We start from the raw sequence: 17,167 nt of genomic DNA, 5'->3' as shown, positions 1-17,167 counted from the left end.
CTTGGTCTTAGGGTAAATTTTGGTTAAAGGAAGAAGTTGTTTTGGTGAGGTTTGGCTTGACTTTGGTGGAAGGAAGACAAAATAAAGCTTTGGTTTTTCAATGGGTGAGCTACGGCAATGGTGGAGGAAGAAAGAAGAAAATCCCTTTTTTTCTTTTTTAATTTGCTTTTTCAATTCTCCTTTCCTTAGCTAGGTGACACATGTTGGGTACATTAAATTCTATCTTTTTAACTTTCCATATTTATACTTTAACCCACTAAACTCTTTACCATGTTTCAATTTAGTTTTTAAACTTTCAATCATCATAGATTGACCTACTAAAGTATGCTTTTAGCCTTTAGAAGTCCTTTTCACATAAGCTAGGATAACGGATTTAAACAAGCACCTCCTGAAAGTGTCTCGTTCCCGACTCGCTATTCACACTGTCTACTTTAATTCTGAATACGTCCGTTTATTTATTTGAGTTTTCTATGATTCAGTTATTAGCAGTTTAGAGTTATGCTAGCACATTCCTAAAGGCCACTTACTCTAGTAGTGAAATAGCCTAGCCCTACCTAGTGATACCACTAATTGTAACACCCCTTACCCTATCAAAGAGTAGACAGAGCAAGGAATGTCACAAACTATGCCACTTTTGATATATCCAGACTAAAACAATTTCCTTTATCTGTAAATACCAAGTTTTTAGGTAATGTATGTAAATTTCATCAAGTGATTAACATAAATGTGAGATTTTTAAACCAAAATTTTCGGCAGAGTTTCCTCTGTTTCATTAGCACTTTAACCTGTAATACATATGAACATCACACTTATAATACACTAACAACTATCATTTGATATCTTACTATTCTTTGATTACATAACGTTTACAACTCACTCTATTAAATATGTACATGCCAAAATCTAACTGCACTATGACTCAGAGACTCAAAACAACCAGCTATGATAATGGCCTTGATATTTGATGTAGACCTCTGATAACTTCCGATGCCCCTACTTTATCTACAACCTGCGTGAGGTAAAAACCAACACGCTGAGCTAACGCTCAGTGGGTGATAGCAATAATAACAGAATAGAACAAACAAGTTCACATATATCGATAATCAAGTAAACCATTACAAGCTAGTATATGCAAACATGTTAACATTCACTAATAAGTTCACAAAATCAAGTATCAACCTTAATTAAGATCTTAGCCCTTATAAACACATAGTAGGATCGACTAGGTAGATAAGGAGTTATGTCGGTAGGCACAGGGTGCCGAACGGTAGGCTCAGAGGCCAAAACTGTGATAGCAGAGCTCTGTGGCCATGCTTATGAGGTACCAGATATATAACCTCAAATATAGATTATGTATCGGTAGCAGTACTGCGAACTCTGTCTGTTTATATGGCATGCCATACCCTTAAGCTAACCTCGACTCCTATTACGTTTACCAGGGCCAAGTATCATTAATTCAATATATCAATGTAAATGCATGTCATTTGAAGCTATTTGAATTCATTTTCCAAGTTACATATATCATATGCCAAGATTTACAATATGGAAAACTCATGGCAAATAGTGCAAAACTTTATTGACTTAGCATTTTAAGATTTACAAGATTTACACAGTTGTGGAGACATCACAAGACAAAAGAAGCTACATGGGAGAATGAAGAAGTGATGAGGCAACAATATCCACAGCTATTCAAAGCAGGTAAAATTTCGAGGTCGAAATTTCTTAAGAGGGGAAGAGTTGTAATATCCTCAAACCCATAGCTAGAGTAGTGCCATCACTAGGTAGGGTTAGGCTATTTTACTACTAGAGTAAGTGGCCTTAGGGAAGGTGCTAGCTTAAATTTGATCTGTTAATAATTGAATCATAGAAAACTCAAATAAAGAAACAGACGTATTCAGAAATAAAGCAGACAGTGTGATTAGCGAGTCGGGAACGAGTCACTTTCGGGAGGTGCTTAGGGTTTTCCGACGTGCTTGCTTGAGGTGTTTGTTTAAATCCGTTATCCTAGCTTAAGTGAAAAGGACTTCTAAATGCTAAAAGCATACTTTAGTAGGTCAATCTATGATGATTGAAAGTTTAAAAACTAAATTGAAACATGGTAAAGAGTTTAGTGGGTTAAAGTGTAAATATGAAAAGTTAAAACATAAAAGTCAAATTTTACTTTCCATGTGTCACCTAGCTAAGGAAAGGAGAAATGAAAAAGCAAATTTAAAAAGAAAAAAAGGGATTTTCTTCTTTCTTCCTCCACCATTGTCGTAGCTCACCCATTGAAAAAGCAAAGCTTTGTTTTGTCTTCCTTCCACCAAAGCCAAGCCAAATCTCACTCAATCAACTTCTTCCTTTAACCAAAATTTACCCTAAGACCAAGAGCTAAAGGAACAACTATATATTGAAGGAATTGAAGAAGAAAAGTTTAGGGTTCCATATACATCAACCTTGAAAATCAAAGGTGAGCTTAGAAGTGTGTAAGAAATGGCATCTTCTTATTTCTTCATGCATGAATTTGAATTATAAAACTTTAATTTATAGTTTATTTAATCCTTCCCTAAGATATAAATTGACCTAGGTGAAGGAACATCAAAGGGAAAGGAGATAGCTAGAGAGTAGAAGTGGAAAAAGGAAAGAGGAATTAAAGAAAGGTTTGGTGTTTCTTTGATTTTCTATTTTCCTTGAATTTTCACATGGACATATGAAGTTGGAGATTGATTTTACTTTCTGGAAATGTTGCTTTAATTGTATAAATATATTATATGTATGTTAAAAATGGTGTTTGAAAGGCTTAGAGTAAAGAAACTTAACATGAGAGCTTAAAGTGTAAATCTGACAGAATAGGTTTTATCAGGGCAGCTTGTGTTAACAAGTTCATAACTTATTGTGTTTTTATTGAAATTAGTCCTAAGATATACCAAATGAAACCTAAGACAAAGAGCTAAAACTTTCATGAATTGACTAAATTTTAAATCTGTATGTAAGATGATGAAAATTACAAGTGAACCTAAACTGGACACAGTGGTAGTGCATCCAGAACAGAGTCTATTGATGATACCATAACTAATTTTGTACTCAGTGAAATTTGTTAAGACCAGTGCCAATTGAATCTCAAGAAGTATAACCAAAACTTTGTAGAAGACACTTAAGCTTAAATTTGTATGAAAATGGATGAATATTATATGTTTTGTGATACTATAAACAGGTACCAATACTGGACTGATTAAGACCTGATTGAGCAGCTTGTAAAGAAAAATTCATAACTTAAGTTAGGATGATCAGATTTGCATGAACCATACCTTGTTGGAAAGATAAGACATAAATGTACATTTCTTATGAGAAACTGAAGTTAAATTGTAACTCTAAACGACTTGAAAAGTTGATGCAATATATGGCAGAATGTAGTTTTCTACATTAAAATGCAAAGTCAATAAAGTTTTGCACTATTTGCCATGAGTTTTCCATATTGTAAACCTTGGCATATGATATATGTACTTTGGAAAAATGAATTCAAAGAGCTTCAAATGACATGCATTTACATTGATATATTGAATTAATGATACTTGGCCCTGGTAAACGTAATAGGAGTCGAGGTTAGCTTAAGGGTATGGCATGCCATATAAACAGACAGAGTTCGCAGTACTGCTACCGATACATGATCTATATTTGAGGTTATATATCTGGTACCTCATAAGCATGGCCACAGAGCTCTGCTATCACAGTTTTGGCCTCTGAGCCTACCGTTCGGCACCCTGTGCCTACCGATATAACTCCTTATACATGCATTTACATTGATATATTGAATTAATGATACTTGGCCCTGGTAAACGTAATAGGAGTCGAGGTTAGCTTAAGGGTATGGCATGCCATATAAACAGACAGAGTTCGCAGTATTGCTACCGATACATGATCTATATTTGAGGTTACATATCTGGTACCTCATAAGCATGGCCACAGAGCTCTGCTATCACAGTTTTGGCCTCTGAGCCTACCGTTCGGCACCCTGTGCCTACCGACATAACTCCTTATCTACCTAGTCGATCCTACTATGTGTTTATAAGGGCTAAGATCTTAATTAAGATTGATACTTGATTTTGTGAACTTATTAGTGAATGTTAACATGTTTGCATCTACGAGTTTGAAATTGTTTACTTGATTATCTATTTATGCGAGCTTGTTTGTTTTATTATGTTATTTGTTGTTATCACCCACTGAGCATTAGCTCAGCGTGTTGGTTCTTACCTCACGCAGGTTGTAAATAAAGTAGATACGCGGAGTTCATCAGAGGTCTACATCAGATATTAAGGCCATTATCATAGCTGGTAGTTTTGAGTCTCTGAGTCATAGTACAGTTATATTTTGGCATGTACATATTTAATAGAGTGAGTTGTAAAGATTATGTAAATCAAGGACTAGTAAGATATCAAATGATAGTTGTTAGTGTATTATAAGTGTGATGTTCATATGTATTACAGGTTAAAGTGCTAATGAAACAGAGGAAACTCTGCCGAAAATTTTGGTTTAAAAATCTCACATTTATGTTAATCACTTGATGAAATTTACATACATTACCTAAAAACTTGGTATTTACAGATAAAGGAAATTGTTTTAGTCTGGATATATCAAAAGTGGCATAGTTTGTGACATTCCTTGCTCTGTCTACTCTTACATACAGATTTCAAATTTGGTCAATTCATGAAAGTTTTAGCTCTTTGTCTTAGCTTTCATTTGGTATATCTTAGGACTCATTGTGCTTGGGCTACAACAGGTGGGGGAACCTGGACTGCTACAGGTGGTGGTGGTACCTCTGGTACATTTTGTGTAACCCTCCTAAGTAACTCAGCTATTTGCTGAAACAATGCATCCTGCCCTAGTCCACCAGCAGCAGCAGGTGGAGGAGCAGCAGCAGGTGCAGGAGCAGTAGGAGCTGCAGCTGCCTCAGAGGGAGCATGACTCTCTACCTCTTCATCTGCTGCTCTCTGTGACTCAGATGACATCTTTTATATGAACTAAAGACACAAAGAAGAGATTTACATCAGAACCATATCATAGTTGGAACTCATTTTAGCATGTACATATATGACACATATATACATACATACTATGACCTAGAATCGCCTAAACCTTTGCTCTGATACCACTAATTGTAACACCCCTTACCCTATCAAAGAGTAGACAGAGCAAGGAATGTCACAAACTATCCCACTTTTGATATATCCAGACTAAAACAATTTCCTTTATCTGTAAATACCAAGTTTTTAGGTAATGTATGTAAATTTCATCAAGTGATTAACATAAATGTGAGATTTTTAAACCAAAATTTTCGGCAAAGTTTCCTCTGTTTCATTAGCACTTTAACCTGTAATACATATGAACATCACACTTATAATACACTAACAACTATCATTTGATATCTTACTATTCTTTGATTGCATAACGTTTACAACTCACTCTATTAAATATGTACATGTTGTAAGCAAATTCCACTAGTGGGAGATATCTTTCCCAGCTTCCTTCAAATTCAATTACACAACTTCTGAGCATATCTTCCAAAACTTGAATTACTCTTTCTGATGTCTGAGGATGAAAAGCTGTACTAAAATTCAATATTGTCCCTAGAGCTTCATGTAGTTTTTCCCAGAATCTGGATGTGAATCTTGGATTTCTGTCTGATATGATAGAGATAGGAACACCATGCAGTCTCACAATTTCATTAATGTACAATTCTGCATACTTTTCTAATGTATAATCCATTCTAATTGGCAAGAAATGCGCTGATTTAGTTAACTTGTCAACTATTACCCAGATGGCATCTTTCTTCCTTGGTGTGAGTGGCAATCCTATTACAAAATCCATGGTAATTCTATCCCATTTCCATTCTGGTATAGCGATAGGCTGCAATAACCCTGATGGAACTTGATGCTCTGCTTTTACCCGTTGACATGTCAAACATTTTGTTACAAATTCAACTATATTTCTTTTCATACCCGGCCACCAATAATGCGCCTTCAGATCTTGATACATCTTAGTGCTACCTGGATGCATAAAATATGGACTGTTGTGTGCCTCTATAAGAATACTCTGTTTCAACTCTCCAATGTTAGGTACACATATTCTGTCACCATAGTACAAGTAGCCATCATCACTTATCACATGCTTCTGCTTCTTTCCCTCTTGTACTTGTCTAGTCCATGAAGCTATCTCTGTATCTTATTTCTGTGCTTCTTTAATTTGTTGTAGCAGGCTGGGTCTAACTTTTAATTCTACTATGATAGATCCATCATCCGCTATAGTCAACCGCGCATTCATCGCTCTTAATGCACATAAGGATTTCTTGCTAAGTGCATCTGCTACCAGATTAGCTTTGCCTGGGTGATAATCTATAATGCAATCATAATCCTTCAGTAACTCCAGCCATCTTCTCTGTCTCAAGTTTAGCTCCTTCTGTGTGGGTAAGTATTTCAGACTTTTATGATCTGTATAGATGTAACATTTCGCACCAGATAAGTAATGTCTCCATATCTTTAGTGCAAAAACTATGGCCGCCAACTCTAGATCATGGGTAGGATAATTCTTCTCATGTGGCTTCAATTGTCTGGAAGCATAGGCAATCACTTTACCTTCTTGCATCAAAACACATCCAAGTCCATTGTGAGAAGCATCACTGTATATCACAAATTCCTTGCCAGAAATAGGTTGTGTAAGTATTGGTGCTTCGGTGAGCATAGTCTTCAATTTGTCAAAGCTTGCCTGACATCTATCATCCCAAACATACTTAACATTCTTATGTAGTAATTTAGTCAATGGAGCTGCTATAAGTGAAAACCCTTTCACAAACCGTCTGTAGTACCCAGCTAGACCCAAGAAACTCCTAATTTCTGCAACATTCTTTGGTGGCTTCCATTCCAGTACAGCTTTAATCTTCTGTGGATCTACCCTAATTCCCTCTGCTGATACAACATGTTCCAAAAATGTTATTTCATTGAGCCAAAAATCACATTTACTAAACTTAGCATAAAGTTGCTTTTCCCTCAGAGTCTGTAATACTATCCTCAAATGTCTGTCATGGTCTTCCCTAGTTTTAGAGTATACCAGAATATCATCAATGAATACTACAACAAACTGGTCTAAATATGGATGGAAGATACGGTTCATTAGATCCATGAATGATGCAGGTGCATTTGTTAACCCAAATGGCATAACCAGGAACTCATAATGTCCATATCGTGTCCTGAATGCAGTCTTAGGCACATCTGCCCCTTTAACTCTCAACTGATGGTAACCCGATCTCAAATCTATCTTAGAGAAAATACTGGCCCCTTTCAACTGATCAAACAAATCATCTATTCTGGGCAGTGGATATTTATTCTTTATAGTTACCTTATTCAACTGTCTGTAATCAATGCACAATCGAAGAGATCCATCTTTCTTTTTCACAAACAACACTGGTGCACCCCATGGTGAAACACTAGGTCGAATAAAGCCCTTATCAAGTAATTCTTGTAACTGTATTTTCAACTCTTTCAATTCTGTAGGAGCCATTCTGTAAGGAGCAATTGAAATAGGTGCAGTGCCTGGCACAACTTCTATAGCAAAATTCACTTCCCTTTCTGGAGGTAACCCTGGCAACTCTTCAGGAAATACATCTGGAAAATGACATATTGTGGGTAGGTTTGACACACTAGGACCTTCATTCTTAGTTTCAATCACACTAGCCAGATAGGTTGTACAGCCTTTTCTAATCAACCTCCTAGCTGTAGTGGCAGATATGACATTAGAGAGGTAATCTGCCCTCTCACCCACAACTATAACCTCAGAACCCTCTAATGTTTTGGGTGTGACTCGCTTTAACTTACAATCAACTATGACATGATGTCTAGACAACCAATCCATACCCAAAATCACATCAAACTCTCTAAAAGGTAACTCTATCAGGTCACCTAAAAAGGTATGACCTTGCACACATATAGGACAATCTCTGTAAACTCTATTCACAATCACAAGATGTCCTAAGGGATTGGTCACTGCTATGTCATGCTCTAAAGGTTCTACTTCAATTCCCTTCTCATTATTGATGGGTATGCTGATGTATGAATGTGTGGAACCAGGATCAATTAATGCATAAACATATTTGCCAAAGATAGAAAATTTACCAGCTATAACATCTGGTTTGTCCTGGTCTTCCCTTGCACGAATAGCATATGCCCTGGCAGGTGCTCTAGTGTCTGGTCTATCTACTGTCTCTGATACTCTGTGACTCTGAGCACTGCTAGATTCACCTCTACCTCTACCTCTGCCTCTAGACCCTGTCGGCAAAGATCTCTCTGTCTGTATAGGCTGCACTGACTGGCCTCTAGGACAATCCCTCATAAAGTGGTCTGAGCTTCCACATAAGTAGCAAGCCCCAATCAATCTCCTACATACTCCACCATGTCTCATGCCACAATGCTCACATATTGGTGGCAACCCTCTGCCTGGTCCTCCTGTACTGGATACTGAGGTAGTCTGCTGTCCAGACCTCACTACTGAACTCTGCCCAGGTCTCTGACTCTGCCTAGGTGGTCCTCTCTGCCCTGTCTGCAGAAATTCCCTCTGTCTCTTACTACTTGTCTGAGATGCAGAGGATTGTCCCTGATACTGGCTCTGGCTCCTCTTCTGCTGCCCTTTCTGCTTTCTACTTTGCTCTTCTTCTTTAATTCGCTCCAGGCTATGGGCCGTCTCTACTAAACCTGAGAGTTCCCTGATATGCATAGCTGTGAGGTACATCCTAATATTAGCATGCAATCCTTGCTCAAAGCGTTTACATCTTTCTTCCTCTATAGGAACTATCTCTGTGGCATATTTACTAAGTCTAACAAATTCTTGCTCATACTCAGTTACTGTAAGCCTGCCCTGTCTGAGGTATAAGAACTCCCTCCTTCTTTCCTCTGTGTATAAGGCCCCAACATATTTCTTCTTAAACTCTGCCAAAAAGAATTCCCAAGTCTGCCGCTCTGGTCGAATCATCTGTGTTAATGTTGTCCACCATCTATAGGCTTCATCTTTTAGCAATGATACTGAACACATCAAGCTCTCTGCTGGTGAACACTGTAGCTGCTGTAGAACCCTTTCTGTACTTTCTAACCAGAATTCTGCAGCTGAAGGATCATCTTCCTTTTTACCTCTAAAATCCGTAGCACCATACTTCCTGAGTTTTTCTATTGGAGGCCTAGATTGTGCTTGGGCTACAACAGGTGGGGGAACCTGGACTGCTACAGGTGGTGGTGGTACCTCTGGTACATTTTGTGTAACCCTCCTAAGTAACTCAGCTATTTGCTGAAACAATGCATCCTGCCCTAGTCCACCAGCAGCAGCAGGTGGAGGAGCAGCAGCAGGTGCAGGAGCAGTAGGAGCTGCAGCTGCCTCAGAGGGAGCATGACTCTCTACCTCTTCATCTGCTGCTCTCTGTGACTCAGATGACATCTTTTATATGACCTAAGGACACAAAGAAGAGATTTACATCAGAACCATATCATAGTTGTAACTCATTTTGGCATGTACATATATGACACATATATACATACATACTATGACCTAGAATCGCCTAAACCTTTGCTCTGATACCACTAATTTTAACACCCCTTACCCTATCAAAGAGTAGACAGAGCAAGGAATGTCACAAACTATGCCACTTTTGATATATCCAGACTAAAACAATTTCCTTTATCTGTAAATACCAAGTTTTTAGGTAATGTATGTAAATTTCATCAAGATATTAACATAAATGTGAGATTTTTAAACCAAAATTTTCGGCAGAGTTTCCTCTGTTTCATTAGCACTTTAACCTGTAATACATATGAACATCACACTTATAATACACTAACAACTATCATTTGATATCTTACTATTCTTTGATTACATAACGTTTACAACTCACTCTATTAAATATGTACATGCCAAAATCTAACTGCACTATGACTCAGAGACTCAAAACAACCAGCTATGATAATGGCCTTGATATCTGATGTAGACCTCTGATAACTTCCGATGTCCCTACTTTATCTACAACCTGCGTGAGGTAAAAACCAACACGCTGAGCTAACGCTCAGTGGGTGATAGCAATAATAACAGAATAAAACAAACAAGTTCACATATATCGATAATCAAGTAAACCATTACAAGCTAGTATATGCAAACATGTTAACATTCACTAATAAGTTCACAAAATCAAGTATCAATCTTAATTAAGATCTTAGCCCTTATAAACACATAGTAGGATCGACTAGGTAGATAAGGAGTTATATCGGTAGGCACAGGGTGCCGAACGGTAGGCTCAGAGGCCAAAACTGTGATAGCAGAGCTCTGTGGCCATGCTTATGAGGTACCAGATATATAACCTCAAATATAGATCATGTATCGGTAGCAGTACTGCGAACTCTGTCTGTTTATATGGCATGCCATACCCTTAAGCTAACCTCGACTCCTATTACGTTTACCAGGGCCAAGTATCATTAATTCAATATATCAATGTAAATGCATGTCATTTGAAGCTCTTTGAATTCATTTTTCCAAAGTACATATATCATATGCCAAGATTTACAATATGGAAAACTCATGGCAAATAGTGCAAAACTTTATTGACTTAGCATTTTAATGTAGAAAACTACATTCTACCATATATTGCATCAACTTTTCAAGTAGTTTAGAGTTACAATTTAACTTTAGTTTCTTCATACGAAATGTACATTTATGTCTTATCTTTCCAACAAGGTATGGTTCATGCAATTCTGATAATCCTAACCTAAGTTATGAATTTTTATTTACAAGCTGCTCAATCAGATCTTAATCAGTCCAGTATTGGTACCTGTTTATAGTATCACAAAACATATAATATTCATCCATTTTCATACAAATTTAAGCTTAAGTGTCTTCTACAAAGTTTTAGTTATACTTCTTGAGATTCAATTGGCACTGGTCTTAACAAATTTCACTGAGTACAAAATTAGTTATGGTATCATCAATAGACTCTGTTCCGGATGCACTACCACTGTGTCCAGTTCAGGTTCACTTGTAATTTTCATCATCTTACATACATATTTCAAATTTGGTCAATTCATAAAAGTTTTAGCTCTTTATCTTAGCTTTCATTTGGTATATCTTAGGACTAATTTCAATAAAAACACAATAAGTTATGAACTTGTTAACACAAGCTGCCCTGTTAAAACCTATTCTACCAGATTTGCACTTTAAGCTCTCATGTTAAGTTTCTTTACTCTAAGCCTTTCAAACACCATTTTAACATACATATAATATATTTATACAATCAAAGCAACATTTTCAGCAAGTAAAATCAATCTCCAACTTCATATGTCCATGTGAAAATTCAAGGAAAACAGAAAATCAAAGAAACACCAAACCTTTCTTTAATTCCTCTTTCCTTTTTCCATTTCTACTCTCTAGCTATCTCCTTTCCCTTTGATGTTCCTTCACCTAGGTCAATTTATATCTTAGGGAAGGATTGAATAAACTATAAATTAAAGCTTTCTAATTCAAATTCATGCATGAATAAATGAAAAGATGCCATTTCCTACCCATTATAAGCTCACCTTTGATTTACAAGCTTGGTGTATATGAAATTCTCAACTTTTCTTCTCCAATCCTTTCAATATATGGCTGTTCCTTTAGCTCTTGGTCTTAGGGTAAATTTTGGTTAAAGGAAGAAGTTGTTTTGGTGAGGTTTGGCTTGACTTTGGTGGAAGGAAGACAAAACAAAGCTTTGGTTTTTCAATGGGTGAGCTACGGCAATGGTGGAGGAAGAAAGAAGAAAATCCCTTTTTTTCTTTTTTAATTTGCTTTTTCAATTCTCCTTTCCTTAGCTAGGTGACACATGGAAAGTAAAATTTGACTTTTATGTTTTAACTTTTCATATTTACACTTTAACCCACTAAACTCTTTACCATGTTTCAATTTAGTTTTTTAAACTTTCAATCATCATAGATTGACCTACTAAAGTATGCTTTTAGCATTTAGAAGTCCTTTTCACTTAAGCTAGGATAACGGATTTAAACAAACACCTCAAGCAAGCACGTCGGAAAACCCTAAGCACCTCCCGAAAGTGACTCGTTCCCGACTCGCTAATCACACTGTCTGCTTTATTTCTGAATACGTCTGTTTCTTTATTTGAGTTTTCTATGATTCAATTATTAGCAGATCAAATTTAAGCTAGCACCTTCCCTAAGGCCACTTACTCTAGTAGTAAAATAGCCTAACCCTACCTAGTGATGGCACTACTCTAGCTATGGGTTTGAGAATGTTACAACTCTTCCCCTCTTAAGAAATTTCGACCTCGAAATTTTACCTGCTTTGAATAGCTGTGGATATTGTTGCCTCATCACTTCTTCACTCTCCCATGTAGCTTCTTCTGTCTTGTGATTTCTCCACAACACTTTAACTAAGGGAATCTTCTTGTTTCGTAATTCTTTTATTTCTCTTGCTAAAATTTTCACTGGTTCTTTTTCATAAGTTAGGTCAGGTTGTACATCAATGGTTTCAGCTGAAATAACATGTGAAGGATCAGATCTGTATCTTCTTAACATGGATACATGAAAGACATTGTGTATTCTGTCTAACTCTAGAGGTAAAGCTAGCCTGTAGGCTACTGGACCCACACGCTCAATTACTTCATATGGACCAATAAACCGAGGGCTTAGCTTACCTTTCTTGCCAAATCTTAGTACTTTCTTCCACGGAGAAACTTTTAAAAACACTTTGTCTCCAACAGCAAATTCTATATCTTTTCTTCTCAAATCTGCATAGGATTTTTGCCTATCTATTGCAGCTTTCAATCTTTCTTTGATAATCTTCACCTTTTCCTCAGTCTGTCTTACCAACTCTGGACCTACAAGTTTAGCTTCACTAAGTTCTGTCCAGCATAATGGGGTTCTACATTTTCTGCCATACAATGCTTCATAAGGAGCCATTATCATAGACATTATGAATGTGTATCAAGGCCATTATCATAGCTGGTTGTTTTGAGTCTCTGAGTCATAGTGCAGTTAGATTTTGGCATGTACATATTTAATAGAGTGAGTTGTAAAGATTATGTAAATCAAGGACTAGTAAGATATCAAATGACAGTTGTTAGTATAATTATAAGTGTGATTTTCATATGTATTACAGGTTAAAGTGCTAATGAAACAGAGGAAACTCTGCCGAAAATTTTGATTTAAAAATCTCACATTTATGTTAATCACTTGATGAAATTTACATACAGTACCTAAAAACTTGGTGTTTACAGATTAAAGAAATTGTTTAGTCTTGATATATCTAAAAAGGTATAGTTTGTGACATTCCTTGCTCTGTCTACTCTTTGATAGGGTAAGGGGTGTTACATGACCTTGTAGCGGGTACATTGGAAATGACTTCAGGGCCAGCAGAGTCACTGGGAAGAAGAAAGGGAACCAAAGTCGATGAAGGGCTCAGTTGCTCCTGAGGCAATAATGAGGTAGCAAGAACTCGCTAAGTACCAGTTATGGATTAGCTGGAAGGCATCAATCGAGCAGAGAAGTACATACCAAATTTAAAACAAGAGAGCTCATCAACCGGAGATGCTAGGGCAGAAGAGCACACGCGGAACACATAATCCAAGCGGCCGCAATGAAAGCAGAAGAAAGGCAGATTTTCATACCGAACTGATACCTAGACCTTGCTTGAACCAGATTTAAAGTAAAAACCAGAAACTAACGGTTGAGAAACCTGAAAGCAAACCTGGATGGGAAAATAAAGCCTGCCCACGTCCAACTCATCCAATGAAGAAACAGAGAGTAAACCATCAAACAATGAAGCTATACGCAAAGCATTAGCATGCATCCATGTACGTGGGGGCAAACCATACAAACGAATCTAAAAGTCTGTGGTAGGAAACTCAACCACATGGATAGAGACATCAGGGGACTAGCGCTGAAAGAGCAGAAGATTATTGTCCAAATTCCAAGGACCACCGTCAAGAACAAAACGAACCTGCTCATTAGAAGAAAAGATCAAGATAAAATGACTTGGTAGACCTCGTTTCACTTGGAACTCATCAGCAAACTGCCAAACCTTAAGCAGTTGAGACTTGATAAACAACGGGGTATACTTCTTGATGCCAAGAACCTTGAGCAGCAACTTATGAAAGGTAGTCTCATCACCAACCGCAGCTGAGAAATCCAACTCAAGAGCTGGGTCATCACAACATAGAGAGTCTGTCATAGCAATAAGTTGATCTAGCTAAGACAAAGGAGAAGCCATGCAGATGAAAACTGAAATAAAAACTAGTAAGGCCAAAAACAACTGCAAAAAATAAACCATTGCAACTCAGAATTCAGCAACTCTGCACTCACTGTTCACATTACTGTTCACATCACTCTTCAAGCTCCTTCAAAGTCATCCTTTTATTTTATTTTTATTTTTTTCAATGTTGGCCATTAATTTTTAGTACTTTTAATTTTTTAACCATAAGATTAAAACTAGTTAAAGCAAAATGTACCTTTAAAATCATCACCCTTCTTTTCTCTCTTTAATTTGTAGACATTTGATATAAGGTTTTGAAACCCTATTTATACCCTTAGATTTTATTATTGAGATGGGGAGATCTGAAAGTTTCTATTTAAAGAAAACAAGCCTCTAAAATAGGAAACCCCATCATTTCACCTTTTACCCATAACCCATCCCCTTCATTTGGTATTTCAAAAGTGATCTTTCCACAGTGACCACCAAGACCCAAAAACCAATCCTTGGCCGTCGATGCCCACTCTTTAATCAAAAGCTCACACGTAATCCAAATCACCCCGCCACTGACCCATTTCACCTATGTTTCTCCTCTCCATCGCTTAATCACCAATACCCAAGTTTGCCACCGAAAACCACTTTTTCTCCACTATGGTGTGATAAGCCACGTAGCTCTAAAAAGATGCCAATTCAGAATAAAAAAATACTTAGGCTAATGTGCAACATGGGCTTTTGTTATTGTAGAATGTGTGCCAAGTGATGCTATTGCTGTAGAGTTTTAATTGTTGCATGTGTTTTTTTGTTGCTGTATAATAGGTTAATTTGTTAATTTATTTGTGGAGTAAATCTCGGCCATTTAGTTGAATAAGTGTCATTGTGATCGTTAAGAGTAGGCAAATTGTTGCATCTTATTTTTATTTATTTCCTCTTGTATCAGCAACAAAAGGCAAAACTTGAAAATCAAAGTATCTTGTTCTCAAACTCTAGTTTTTCTTATCTCATATTTTCTCAATAACTTTGACTAGGACCTATCAATGGTATTAGAGCTATGGCAAAGATGGAGCCAGCAGCACTAGTAATCGTAACAGCTAGGTTCACATTCACAGTGAAGAATTTCGAGATGGACGAAGGCCAATGTTTTCTTCTAACTTGGTGAATCTTGAATTCTCAAGGTATTCTGGAGAGATCTCACAGAATGGTTCACCTAAGTGGATCAATTCTTTGAATACTAGGGCACTTTAGCCTCACAAAAAGTGTCTCTAGCTTACTATCAGCTAGAAGGAAAAGCTAACTAGTGGTGGCAATGGCTATGTCAGGCTTACCAAGAAGAAGGGAAGGAGGCTATGTGGGAAATTTTTGGCGAAGAATCATGGTCCCATTTCGGCCCTACAGATTGTGAAGACTTTGATGAATCTCTATCTAAAATACTTCAAATTGGCTCATTAAGAGATTATCAAAAGGAATTTGAGCGGCTTGAAAATAAGGTGCGGGGATGGACTCAAAAAGCCCTAGTGGGGACATTCATGGGCAGACTTAAGCCAAAGATCACTGATGGCATTAGGATGTTCAAACCTAATTCATTAAAGGAAGCTATTAAATGTAAACTGTGAATATGATCACCCAAAGATGTAAGCGAAGCAGTGGACCTGAACTTTATGAGGTTGCTGCAACTGTTGATATTTCTTCAATGTTTGAAGTTTCTGCAGAATTTTTAAGAAAGGAGCAGTGTAGCTAAGGACAAAGAAATCAAGATGTAGCTCATATTTCTTGTGAACTCAACACATACTCTTTCATTGAGATATTGCCTTATTTATACTAGAATTACAACTGAAAAACAAGTTTCAATTCGAGCATCACGCCATATTGCATAAATCATGGATTGAGGGAAAAACGGATGCTGCACAATTAAACAAAACATGCAGAAACAGAACAACGTGCAAAGTGGGCAGAAACAGAACAACGTGCAAAGTGGGTGCAAAGTGGGTACGTGCAACTGTGGACATTGCAACTGGCATAACAAGCTTATTTCCTTCATTTCTCCCCCGTAAGCTTGTTCTTCACATCTTTAATCCCAATCATCATGCTCAACTCGTCGATCTTGTCCCGAGATAGTGGCTTTGTCAGAATATCAGCCAGCTGTGATTCAGTCTTGACATACTCAATTTCGACTTCTCCTCTTTCGACACATTCCCGAATGAAATGAAACTTAATTTCTATATGCTTGCTTCTGTTATGATGGACGGGATTCTTTGAGAGAGCAATTGCAGACTTGTTGTCAACTCTTAACACAAACTTGTTTGTCTTCCAACCGATCAATTCATGTAACAACCTACTAATCCATATGCCTTGACAAGCTCCTGTTGTTGCAGCAATATACTCGGCTTCACAAGAGGATAAGGCTACAACTTTCTGCTTCTGAGAAATCCAAGTGATAGGGCTTTGGCCGAGGAAGTAGATTACTCCTGTCGTGCTTTTTCGATCATCTACGTCTCCGGCTAAGTCACTGTCGCTATAGCCTACTAGCTTGAACTCCTCTTCTTCCACCTTGTTGTATATGCACCCATGATGTAAGGTGCCTTTCACATAACGCAATATCTGTTTTACGGTTGCTAGATGTTTCGTTGTTGGGGCTTCCATGAAGCGACTTACAATTCCAACTGAATATGCAAGATCGGGTCGAGTGTTCACCAAATACCTCAGGTTTCCGATTGCACTCCTGTATAGTGTTGCATCTACTGGAGGACTTCCATCTGACTTGCTCAGCTTCACCTTTGTATCCATTGGAACTCGACATGGCTTGCACTCAGCCAGGCCGAGCTTCTCGAGCATCTTCTCAGCATACCCTGCCTGGTTAAGGGTGATGCTATACGGCCTTTGCTTGACCTCTATTCCCAGGTAGTAGTTTAGCATCCCAAGATCACTTATCTCGAAG

At 37.4% G+C, this 17,167-nt stretch overlaps 1 protein-coding gene across 1 annotated transcript; it reads right to left on the bottom strand.

The window, feature by feature from the left end:
- Positions 1–1,087: 1,087 nt before the first annotated feature.
- LOC122723837 lies at positions 1,088–10,014 on the bottom strand. The gene is made up of 3 exons (XM_043957727.1): positions 9,965–10,014; positions 8,442–9,462; positions 1,088–1,122 (listed from the first exon to the last, which is right to left on the bottom strand). The coding sequence occupies exons 2-3, from the start codon at positions 9,448–9,450 to the stop codon at positions 1,088–1,090; spliced, it is 1,044 nt and encodes a 347-aa protein (XP_043813662.1). The 5' UTR covers positions 9,451–9,462; positions 9,965–10,014.
- Between the last annotated feature and the right edge of the window lie 7,153 nt (positions 10,015–17,167).

Source organism: Manihot esculenta, chromosome 6 (assembly GCF_001659605.2).
Source record: "Manihot esculenta cultivar AM560-2 chromosome 6, M.esculenta_v8, whole genome shotgun sequence".
Taxonomy (NCBI): domain Eukaryota; kingdom Viridiplantae; phylum Streptophyta; class Magnoliopsida; order Malpighiales; family Euphorbiaceae; genus Manihot; species Manihot esculenta.
Note: the sequence above shows the minus strand (reverse complement) of the source record. Positions and strands in the feature narration are given on the sequence as shown.

Excerpts from the sequence above, each read along its gene's own strand:
- LOC122723837 (XM_043957727.1), bottom strand. The coding sequence starts at position 9,450 with ATGTCATCTGAGTCACAGAGAGCAGCAGATGAAGAGGTAGAGAGTCAT. Across the intron at positions 1,123-8,441 it reads CAGAGGGTTGCCACCAATAT|CTTGTAATGGTTTACTTGAT; the intron begins GTGAGCATTGTG and ends TGCATATACTAG.